Source organism: Benincasa hispida, chromosome 4 (genome assembly GCF_027475165.1).
Source record: "Benincasa hispida cultivar pf3 chromosome 4, pf3_genome.v1.1, whole genome shotgun sequence".
In the NCBI taxonomy this organism is placed as follows: domain Eukaryota; kingdom Viridiplantae; phylum Streptophyta; class Magnoliopsida; order Cucurbitales; family Cucurbitaceae; genus Benincasa; species Benincasa hispida.
In genome coordinates this window covers 22850323-22862594 of record NC_143481.1, presented here as the reverse complement: position 1 = coordinate 22862594, position 12272 = coordinate 22850323, and the positions used below count along the sequence as shown (strand labels likewise).

At 30.5% G+C, this 12272-nt stretch overlaps 1 protein-coding gene across 1 annotated transcript; it reads right to left on the bottom strand.

The window, feature by feature from the left end:
• Positions 1-9975: 9975 nt before the first annotated feature.
• LOC120076620 (uncharacterized) lies at positions 9976-12028 on the bottom strand. Its single transcript, XM_039030499.2, has one exon. It carries the CDS (start codon positions 11578-11580, stop codon positions 10174-10176), a length of 1407 nt encoding a protein of 468 aa, XP_038886427.1. The 5' UTR covers positions 11581-12028; the 3' UTR covers positions 9976-10173.
• Positions 12029-12272: the final 244 nt, after the last annotated feature.

Below are 12272 nucleotides of genomic sequence, written 5' to 3'. Positions count from 1 at the left end.
TCACCGGTTCCCTTCAAAAACACTGTGTTAGTTCTAATGAATCCATTAAATTTAAGGCAAGACTAGTAGCTAAGGGATACACTCAAATTCAAGGAGCTGGTTGTGAAGAAATTTTCTTCCTCATGGTAAAACATACTTCAATCAGAGTTTTATTGTCTTTAGAGCAACTTGATGTTATGACAATTTTTTTGCATGGAGACCTTGTTGAAACTATATATATATATGCAACAACCAATTTGGTATTGTGGATAGTAAGGAGGTAGATAAGGTATGTGTACCGAAGAAATCCTTGTATGGTTTAAAGCAATCTCTTAGGCATGGTATTTGAAATTTGATGTCGTTATTACTTCTTGGAAGTTTAATAGAAGTTAGACCACTGTGTTTATCATAAGCATGAAAAGAATAAGTCACTTGTCTTCCTACTTTTTCATGTTGATGATATGCTAATAGCTAGTAGGGATAAAACTGAAATGTCAATTGAAAGGAAATTTTTATATGAAAGAGTTTAAGAGAATTCTAGAAATAGACATCAAAAGAGATAGAACAAAAGATTTTAAGTTTACCTCAAGACAGTTTATTCATCCAAAATGTTGCAGGTATGGCTAACTGTAAGGGCATTTCTGTTTCATTAACTAAACACTTTAAATTGTTATCTAAACAATCACCACAAATAAAAGAAGGAAAACTCGTGATGTCTCACACTCCATATTCAAGTGTTGTAGGCAGCTTAATGTACTTGATGATGTGTACAAGACCCGATTTGGCACATTTAGTGAGTGTTGCATGTAAATTTATGGAAAATCATTGTAAAAATCATTGGCAAGCTGTAAAATGGTTCATACGATGTATTAAATCTACATTGTCTCATGGTCTGATGTACACACAAGAAAACTTTGAGCATGGTAGCTTAATAGGTTATGTTGATGCTGACTATGTAGTTGATTGCGATAAGAGGAGATCCTTGTCTAGTTATGTTATTTCTTACTTTGGTAATCTGGTAAGTTGGAAGACCTCTTTACAATCTGTTGTAGCTTTATCAAAAACAGAGTTAGAGTACATTTTTGTAGTTGATAGTGTAAAGAAAGCTATTTGATTAAGGGAATTAACAAATAAGCTTGTGAAGTGTGACAACATTGTTAGAATTTTTTGTGACAGTCAGAGCGTTTTTTTTTTTCCTAAAAATCATACTTTTCATGACAGGACTAAACACATTGATATATATTACCATTTCTTTAGAGATGTGTTGATTGAACGAAAATTTACACTGGATAAAATTAGTTAAGAAGAGAATGTTGTAGATGTTTTCACTAAAGTATTACCCTTGAACAAGTTTGAGAGTTGTCTTCAAACTCTCAGAATTTGTTTTGTATAAGCTAGTGTAGCTGAATAGTCATTGTTGTTTGAGATGCACCGCTGAGTGTTAGAATTATGATATCAAGGTGGAGATTGTTGTTTTTGATAGCCTAATTAATCTTCGCATTCCTTAATTAATTGTTTTTGTTAAGTGTTATAGTTTTTTGAGCTCATAGGATTTTCATTTCTTTAGTCACATGAGAAGTTTGTGACGTCTTAACCAATTTTTGATGTGCTTAGCTAGAGAGAGCGAAAATCAGTTAATGACATGTGAATTGGTTATTGGAGGATATTCCATTTTAATAGCCCAGACATTTCTTTAAGATGAACGATTTTCTTCATTCTTGGGAGAGAAAAGAAACATACTGATATACAGAGTATTAAGCACTGCAAGCATTGAAGAGGGTATTTTCACAGAGAGGACTAATCTCCTTTCGATTACTTTTTGTGAGATGCAAGAAAGGGTGTGAGCCTGTGGATTGTGCTAATAACACATCGGGAAGAGGTATCAGAAGAGCTCTTTGTCGAACCGTATCTGAGGTGTTAAAACTTCTTCTTGACTTCTCTTCCCTTTGTAATTCTTCAATGTTTGTACAAGAGCAGCTGAATCTCAATAATAGTGACTAAATTGAGATTTGTCTTCGCTTATTATATGTGTCCTCTAAGTCAATTGTTGTCTGGAATTTTCTATGGCTTATTCAACGGTTACTTTTTTAATTTTCAAATTTTAATTTGGTTTTTTAGATTATTGGTAAAAAATAGATAACATAAGAAAAAAAATTTGAGATGAAAATAGTGTCTCTATGGTTAATTTTCAAAAACAAAAAATCAAAAACCAGATGGTTACTAACCGGGCCTATACAATTTGCTTTAAAATTGATTTTATTCGAACTCAAGAAAACTTCAAATAAATTGATCACTCTACTAATGATAGTAACTTCTTTTTTCTTTTTTTTTTGTAAGGCTATGGGTATTAATGTAACTTTCGAAAATTCAAGGATATTTTTCTAAATGAGTATTAATGGTTTGTGTTCATACTAACATTAATTATATTTCCTTTTTAAAAAAAGTTTAAAAGGTCAAGTGTATTTTTGAAACAAACATTAATGGTTTTCATGCAAAACTAACGGTAAGAATATATATTTTTTTATTTTCTTTTTTGACTTTTTAAGTAGTTTAAGAGTATTTTTAAAACTTTTGAAAGTTTAAAATTACTCTTGAAAGTTCAAAGGTATTTTTGACATAAAGTAGAAAGTCTAGGAATATATTGCATAATAGCATTATTGGTAGGAAATTATGAGAAATAAAAGATTTTAATGCTAATTATAATAATTACAAGAATAGTAGTTCATTTAACATAGCCTTTAATAAATTCAATATTATTCATTCATTTACATAATGCTCGAACAATTATTTATGGTTTAAATATTTTTTTTTTTTTTTTACTCAAAAAGAAAAATACTACTTTTTAAAATTATTTGTTTTGGTTTAATGCTTTTAATTTTGGTTCGTTTAGCTATATGAATATTTGATCATTTTTTCCTTATATTTTTAAAAAGTGGCAATTTTAATCCCTTAAAAACAAAATGAAAATGAAAAAAAAATTGAAAGTATGGAGACGAAAATACACAATACTTAATAATACATAAACTACAACAAAATTATAAAAAAAAAAATTTTAAAAAAAACATTTTGAAGCTATATGGCCTAGAATGAACCTAAATCAAAAGTACATGGACACACATTAAACCAAAATAAAAATTATAGGGACCAAATATATTAAATAGAGCTTGCATATGTTGATCTCTTCATTCGACGGATTAACTTCCCTCTTTGTTTGGTATAAAGAGTTCTAAACTTACTATCCCACAATTCATTAACATCAATTCTACATCTTTTTTTAGTACAAATGAGGATAAAGAAATTTAAACTACAGACCTTTTAGTTTTCAACACATATAAATGTTGGTTGAGGGAAGATCTTTTTGGAAATTCTATGACTTTTTAACTTCTTATGATAGGGTCTTACAACTAAACAACTTTATTTCTCGACCAAATGCTACCTAATTAGTGCTTCCTTGACATAAAAACAATGTTTTAGTCAAATATATTTTGTCATTTTGTAATAATCTGATTTTGTGTAATTTCAAAACATAATAATTTAGTTTGCGAGGAATAACTTAACACCTATTGCTCAAATAGATATTTTTAATATGTCAATCTCAAAATGAATGCACAAATACAATTGAATTAAATATGTTTTGTTATTTATTTTTCTAGGGATGTTTTCCTAATCTAAGTGACAGTTTAAACGAACTTTAAAAAGTTAATTTTTAAGATTTTTTAAAAAATATTTACCTATAAATTCAAATATTTTCTTAACAAAAGCAAAACACAATTTTTAAAATCAAATAATTCTCTCTAAATAATTATCCTCTTTTTTGAAAACAAAGTCAACACATAGGGTCAAAATAAGTATTTTCACTTAATTTTATTTAATTAGATAGCATGTCAAATCAATATCAAACATTGCAATTTTTTTTCAACATACAAAAAAAAATCATTTCATTTGAATTAATGTAGATTGTGATAAGTAAGATAATGGAATACACCATTTTTCTAAGATAATGATAGTTCAATAGTTAAAGAATGAAAATATGTTTGACACATTTTTTTTCGAAAGTATGACAGGTTATAACATGAAAATGTTGATGGATGTGTTGGCTTTTCAAAGACCCTCACATGATAATACTTGAAAGAAAATTATAGGTTATATTATAAATTTAGTTGGAGTTTGAGTTTATCCAAGTTTCAAATTACAACTTTAATCAATGATATTGATATTTTTTCTTAAAAAAATAATTTGTCGAAGATATATTAGACATAAATTCTAAAAGTTATGGATGTATTAGATAGAAAATTAAAAGTTTAATAATTTATTATATTCTTTTAAAAAATCAAATTTAATGAACTGAATTCATAATTTAATAAAAAAAAACATGATAAAGAAAAAAAATTGGGTTTTGTTGTGAATATAAAAGAGGAAAATGAAAAGAGCACTAAAGCAACATCCATGATTTGTGGACAAAAGGAAAAGGATATGCAAATATGGTCTCCTTAGTTGGCATTCAAAACCTAATTTCTTTTTAGAACAAAGCAGCCAGCCAGAAGGAAAAGGCCCACTTTTCCACTTCCATTTCTTCCATATCTCAATATGATGATGTCTCTCCACTAATGCAGATGCCATATTCTTTTGAAAATCATGTCAATGGATGGCGTCGAATCTCGTTCGTATTGAATTTTATTGTTGTTGTCTAGTGGCCTTGACCTTCGGCTCACTTTCTTTTAATCTAATCTCGATTTTGTTCAAGTTGATTTAGATAAAAGATCTTTATCCATGTGGAGTTGAATCTATTGCACTCCAATGTCTAAACTAATATTAGCATCGATTGACTTAGTTAAGCATTTTTTTTTAAAAAATAAGGTCGGATCTCTCATTTTTTAGATTATTTACTATTTTCTTTGGGGTAGTCGAATGTGACTATTTTATAAGTCAATCTCTCTTACACATGTCTACGGTTGTGTGTGACGATAGGGTATTAGAGACGTTTCTAGCACTTAAAGTTGTAGGGTATCAATCCAATCTTGGCTTAATCAATATTTAACGACTCGGTTAATAGAGACAAACTTGAACCACTACATTTTCCTTTTAAGATGCACACTCCCTTATACCTTTTTCACTATCCTTTAGACTTTGATCCGCTCGTGGACTTTGGACTTTACTTTGATAACCTTTAAAATTGACCATTTGACAAATGGAAATCGAAAAGCAAAAGAGAGTGCATGAGCTAATTAAACTAGTTTAAATGTATATTTATTTTACTTAAAGGTTGGAATCCATTCTACTTCAAATATAGTTAAATTAAATAATAATAATAATAATAACAACAACAAGTGAACCTGTAAATTATGATGCTAAAACTTAACCATAGATAAGGATGCTACTAACTCTCAACCAACAAATAAAATAAAACTGATGTTGGAGAAGTTAAAACAAAATATTGTAGCTTTATTTGTTGTAATAATTTTAATATTTAATTAAGTTATGTGTTTGATAAAAGTAAATTACTGCAAATCCAAAGAATCCTTATTATTATTACATGAAATGATTGAGTAAGAGATTTTAGTTATTCGAGTTAAGTTAAAATATTATCACGAAATTTTAATTTTGACTTTGTTTAAGTAAGAAATTCTTTCAAAAGAATTTTTCTATCTCAGTAATAATAATATAAAGTTCAACACTCAATGTTACATGACATTTTATATTTTTCTAGAGAGTGAATTTGATGTTAAGAAAATCGCAAGGAATGTTTATAAAACAAGGATTATGCTAGTATTGATTTATATAGTTCAAGTATTTCAAAAATAATATGAATAGAATTTTAAATTTTAAATTCTATTCATATTAGTTTTTAAAATTAAGCTTGGAGATACTATTCTCACCCCCTGTCTATTTTTCATCAATAGTTTAAAAAAATTAAGTTAAATTTTGAGAACTATAAAAGGTAGCTTCTAAAGAGTTGTTTTTATTTTTTGAATTTGGCTAAAAAATCAACCACTGATTATTGTAAGAAATATAAATGAAATAGATTTAATTTTCAAAAACAAAAACAAAAAATCAGATAGTTACCAAACAAGTCCATTCACCCCAATATTTTAAAACTTAAAAACCATTTTTAAAGTAATGAATTCGTTCTCTTTTAAAAATAAAGTCAACAAACTTGAAAACTAAAATACAACAACATTCACTAAGATTTTCTGAATGAGAGAGAACTGTACATCATTTGGGGAGATGATACATCACTCATCAATAACCTTTTTTTTCCCTAGAAGTATTGATATTTGATGTGACTATTTATTTTTATTATTTGTTTTTAAGTTCTTCTAAATTTGAATTAGGTTTAAATTCCACCTTCATCTTGTTGTTGGTGATTTTGGATTGAAAGATAATTAAAAATAAAAACAACAAGGTCAAGAAAATAACAAGATTTGAGTCAAAGATAACACCTTAAATCTAGGGTGAGGGTTCCTTCATGTCAAAGTCTAAATTAATGTGCTTGATGGCAAGCCTAGCAAAGTACCTAATGGAGCTTGTCTCACGCATGTCACATCCCAAAACATTACCCTAGCCAAATGTGAAATAGGGTACACCATTTGGCGCTGTAAGTTAGGTGACTATCCTAAAGTAACTCCAAAATTCTATTGAAACAATTAGGTCAATTTCCTTTATAAATACATCATTATAGCCTTATATGAGATGACTTGAATCTTACTCTCAAATTCCCTAACTTCCACGCAAAGTAAGCATCACAATGATGTGTAGATTTTCTCTTTTATAAGTCAGGTTCCTCTTTCTTATACTTCGAATTTTGGTATCAACACATCTTTTAAAACTTTAACACTGATTTTTTTTTTTTTTTTTAAATTTTCGTTTTGATTACAATTATTAAATTTGTCAACTTTATTTAACATGAAATACATGAGTTTGTTATTTAAAGTCATATATCGAGTTTGATTTTTTATACTAGTTTGACATTATATCAAACCCTCTAACAAATTTAAAGACCTATAAAATTTAAATATTTAATCAATTTTGGGAAGTATGTTATTGAAATGTAGAAATAATATTACATTATAAAATGTGGATCTTTGCTATATGCCTAACAATTTTCAATGGATATGGGTGAATATATAATAAAATAATCAAGAGGAGATTCCTTCTTGAGTACTCAATATGATTTTGGGTTCTTAAAATAATCAATAAATGATCCAACAAAGCAGTTTGACATATAGAAAGCAAGAAGAAACTTCAAAGTGATCAAAATCAAATTCTTATCCCCTAAATTAGGGCCAATCTCAATTTATCTATGGGACAAAAAAAAAATCAAAATCAAATCAATTGAACATAACCGAGACATCAGGTTTGACATGTCGATGACTTAATGTTGTATTATTTTTATTCTTGTTCGTATTAAGCATTATCAAAAAAAGAATTTGACTTATTTAAAGAGAATCTTTTAGATTTAAATTTTGGCTACGTATATAAAAGTGGTCTACTTTTTTAAAAATGAAAGATTCAATTTGGCCTTCGATCATTTAAAATCCCACTTTTACTGATAATTTATTGACAATCTTCCATTAGAGTTATTTGGTAAACAAAATATCATTAAATTGTTGTTTTATTAACTTACATCCCATTCGAAATTGTGTTTGACACACTTAAAAGTAAGTATGGGAAAATCTTAACTGCGAATCACTTTTTAATTTTAACTATAAACTCATACATACTAGCTTTTAGATTTAATTCTCTAAAAATTTGCTAATTTCTTACAAATTTAAATAAATATATGATGATAATATTCTTTCATAATAATATATTTTTTTCATATACATTTTTAAATTTTATTGGATTCGTTTTTTATAAGAAATATTTTTTAAAATTTCTATTAGATAATTGAAATTAAATAAAATTAGTTAAAATTTAAATCATATACAATTTGAAATAAATTATAATTAAATTATCCATATAAAATAATTGAAATAATAAGCCTAGTTTGTTAATTTACTAAACACCGTGACTGGTTTTTCTAATTTAAAATTAAAATTTACCAAACACCATTTTATTTCTTTTTGCAATTGATTCTTCTAAAAACACATCTACCAACAATTATTTTAAAAGCTACAACAATCTCAAATGTAGCATTAGTCTTTAATTCAAGGATATATCTACATATTTAAATGTAATTATAATCCAGTAATAATAAGATTGAGAATCAAAATATCAATCTTAAGCATGATAGTTAGTGCATTTATCTACTTAATTATGGTTATATTGATATTCAAATATGTTAATGAGACGATAACCTAATATTGTATCAACTTTTGTTGTCAAATTTCCTACAAAATGACTGCAAAAGATTGAGAATCTTTTATAGATAAAAGGGTAAATTTGAGAATTTGAAAATTAAAGACAAAATTGAGAATGACACGAATGATTAGAGATGAATCTCTAATTCATAGCCTTAATTTTTCGGTGACTCATCCATTTAAGTTTAGGTTATAAATAAATAATACTTATACGAAATATCAAAGAAAAGAAAGAACCCCAAGAATATATATATATATATTTTAATATAATTCACGTAAATTAAATGTAGAAGTTCATTTTAAAAAAATAATTGTAATGATATCTTTTGACATAAAATAAACCCAAAATTGAGGAATATTTCATTAACTTAACGTAAATACATAAATACAAAATATAGGTTCGTTTTACCACTCTAGAATCTAAATAATACAACACAGATCTGCGTGCCAAACGAGCAGGTTAAAGTTTAAAAAATAAAAAATAAATAAAAAACTTGAAATTGCGAAGCATCCAGATGAAGCTGCCACCTACACTGTAGCAGAAGGGGCATGGTCCAGTGGATTGAATTAATCATAAGCAATAATTCACTACATTTCAATATATATATTCAGTCTTATCCCACAAAAACAAATAAAATATCTTTTGAAAAAAAGGGGATTAAAAGAATTTGTCAGTGTTAAATAATAATCAGACATTAATGAAATGTGTAAAGATACATTTCGCATATTTAGATTGGATAATACTTTGGTAGATACACCAATCTCTATGCTTCCATTTCCTATCAATCATACAAAATATAATTAAAATATTTTAAAAGATAAACAAGAATAGCTAGGTATTAAATCATAATAGACCAATTTAGTGGAATGTACTCCACCAAATGCACCTAAATATTTTTCTCATAGAATTGATGGTAAAGACCCAGTCTGACATAGTTTTAAAAGCAGTGGGTGGACTGGGCCTAAATGATTCTCTATTGAACAAACAATTCAACCCCACTAATTAATTGCAAATTCAGAAACCAATCCTCTTTCCTATTCTTTATGCATATTACCCAAAAAAGAAGGGGGAAAAAAACTGTTTTAATCAAATCTGTTGATTATTAATCTGGATTCTCAACAGATGCACAGATTTTCCCACTACATAAAGAAAGCAGTTTGCATCTTGCATGATTCTATTCTCTATTACTCTACTATTAGAATTTAATTGCTGACATGTCATCTAAATTCAATCCCATCCAATCATCAGTCTTTCTTAAAATATTCAAAACCATACCTATGTATATAATGACAGCAAGTTATCCTTTCCATGTGCTCCACCAACTCAACCAGTTTTTGTTCATAACACTGACCATAATCTTCCTTGATTTCTCTGCAAAACTTACTCAAAACACAGAAAGATTACGAAACAAAAGAAAGTTTGTGGTGGATACTTTTGAAGAAACAAATGGAATATGAAATTTCTGATATTTCAACAATTGGAGTAAAGGGGGCATCTGCATAGCTTTCTATATAGAAAATGAAGATGTGGGCTTATAAACACTGTTTGTCAATGTCAGATTTCATTTGGGGTGGGTGAAAGGACCCAAAAAAAGATGGCACTATTCAAAAGTGGAAAAAGGAATGAACAGCAAGAAGAAAGTGTGGCTTGTTAGGTCATCAAAAACAATGTCTACCAAACAAAACCAATCAGAGGAACACAAAACCAATTCCAATGTTAGATTAAAAACCAAAAGAAAAACAAATCCCTTCATTCTCCTTTCAATATAGACATCAAACAATAACAATACAAATTCATCTACACCTATATGATCAATCGACCCACAACTTTGTTTATTATACTAATGACAATGAAAAATGATTTATTCACTAACATATGCAAGTTTATTTCTAATCACAAACCAGAGGCTTTGTGAGCATTAATCACATTACCCTCCGTATTATAGGAGCTTATACCACCGCCACTAGGTCTCCCATGATCAACCGCGACCGGAGCCATGGTCTGATACGGCGGCGCGGTGGTAAAGTAAACTTGTCTGCCGATGTTGTCATACGCAACCTGAGTGTAGCCAGCCTCATTTACAGTAACTTTTGGCTGCATCATTTGAATCCCCTCAGTAGTGTAAACCCCGACATTTGGTTGCTGAAGAGAGGCCTGTGGTGCCACCGAACTGTGAACCTGGGGTTCGCGGTATGCATGCATTCCGTAATAAGGCTGGTGCCCAACTGGTCCGTTGATGGGTCTAAGCGTTTGAGCTTGAAATAAACCCCCTGCAGTCGGAATTAGATATATTGACTGGTCGGTGGCCGGACCATTGGCTGAAGCAGCCACTGTATAACCACTGGAGATCATCTGCCTCTCGGGGAAGTACGCCGTAGGGACTGCCAATGGTACAGGAACAGGAACTGCCGCCGGTGGTGGAGCTGGAGAGATTTTCTCTGCAACTTTTGATGGTTGAGAATCACTTGCAGAAGTCTTGGAGTTAGTCTCGTCGCTGCTTCTCTCAGTAGTCATCACTTGCAATCTCTGCAAGTCCTGAATCTGCCTCTGAAATTCCGACGGAGAAACAACAGGTTCTCCGACTAAATGACGATCTTCAGATCCACAATCAGAACCGGCGGCAACGTCCTTCACCGCCGTATTCGACACGGTATGTACGGCGTGTAGATCCGTCAAGTTAGAACAAGGAATGGAAGACGGATGGTAGCCTTTATCAAATCCAAACAAGAAATCAGGATTCGAGGCAGATCCAGGAGTATCAACAGGCGGCGAGGAATCTTCCAGAGGCTGAATCCGCACAGAATTCAAAGCATCGACGAACCATTGTCTGTCCGATTTGGAGTCCCGGGAGGCAAGAATCGTCGGGACAGGTGGATTTAGAGGGAAGAGAAAAAGCCTCAACCTCGCAGGCTTCGAGATACGAATCAAACGGTCATACTCCAACATCATGTGCTCAAGATCCTCATCGTTGGTAACAGAAATCAAAGCATCGAGATCTTCGCCAGGGAGTTGGTACTTAAAACAAACAGTAACATCGCAGAGAGAAGATAACCTGGAAGAAAGAGCAGAGAAAGTGATAGTACGATCGACGGCGAGAATCTTGGTGTCGCCGCCGGTGTATGTGAGTTGGTTGTCGTGGGCTCTGGGCTGTATCTTACCGCCGTAGCTACACATGAATTTGACTTTGTAGTTGTTGGTAGGGTTTAGGTTGGAAGAAGGGTCGTCCCAAGAAGGGTTTTCGCAGGAACGAGGAGAGGAGTCGCGAGATTCGGCATAGGAGGAATAGGAATAGTTATCCATTGGAGGAAGGAATTGAAGAGAGTTTGAACGGAGAAATTGAGGAAGAAGAAGAAGAAGAAGGATGCGAGTTTTAGGGTTTGGTAGCCATTGATGATAATGAGAGATTTTTTTTGTTGGGGGGGGGGCGGGAAACCAAAACCTGAAACTGGAAATTTTTAGTTACGGCGGAGAGAGGAGGAGGAAGAAGAAAGAAGAGCCGGAGAGAGGGTTGTGTGGACCCAAGAGTTGCGGCTATGCGGGGCCCATTAGAAGTTGTGTGAGTATAAGTGTGGGACCCATTATTCAGTGTTAAAGTAGTCTGACAGCAAGGTTTTTGCTTATTTCTGATTTGGCAACAAGAAAAAACGTGAATGGGGCTAAGTTACCGTAATGCCCTTCATGTCATGTAAAAATTACTGTCATTGAAAAATCATAAATATTTATTTTTTTTTTAAAAAAAAATAAATATTTACACATTTTAAAGTCGAAAATTTTTTGAGTTTAGCTTAACAATAATTAACATAAGTTTCACATATCAATTTAGTCTTCAATTTCTAATTTTTTTTTATTTATTCTGTTATTTAAAACCAACGATTTTGGTTAAAAAAAAAATTATAGACAATATAACAAAACTTTTCAAGGGTGAAATTGTAGAAGTTGTACTTATAGGGTTAATTTTCGATAATCGTGATGGGTAGCACTTTTAGGACTCA

Excerpts from the sequence above, each read along its gene's own strand:
- LOC120076620 (XM_039030499.2), bottom strand. The coding sequence starts at position 11,580 with ATGGATAACTATTCCTATTCCTCCTATGCCGAATCTCGCGACTCCTCT.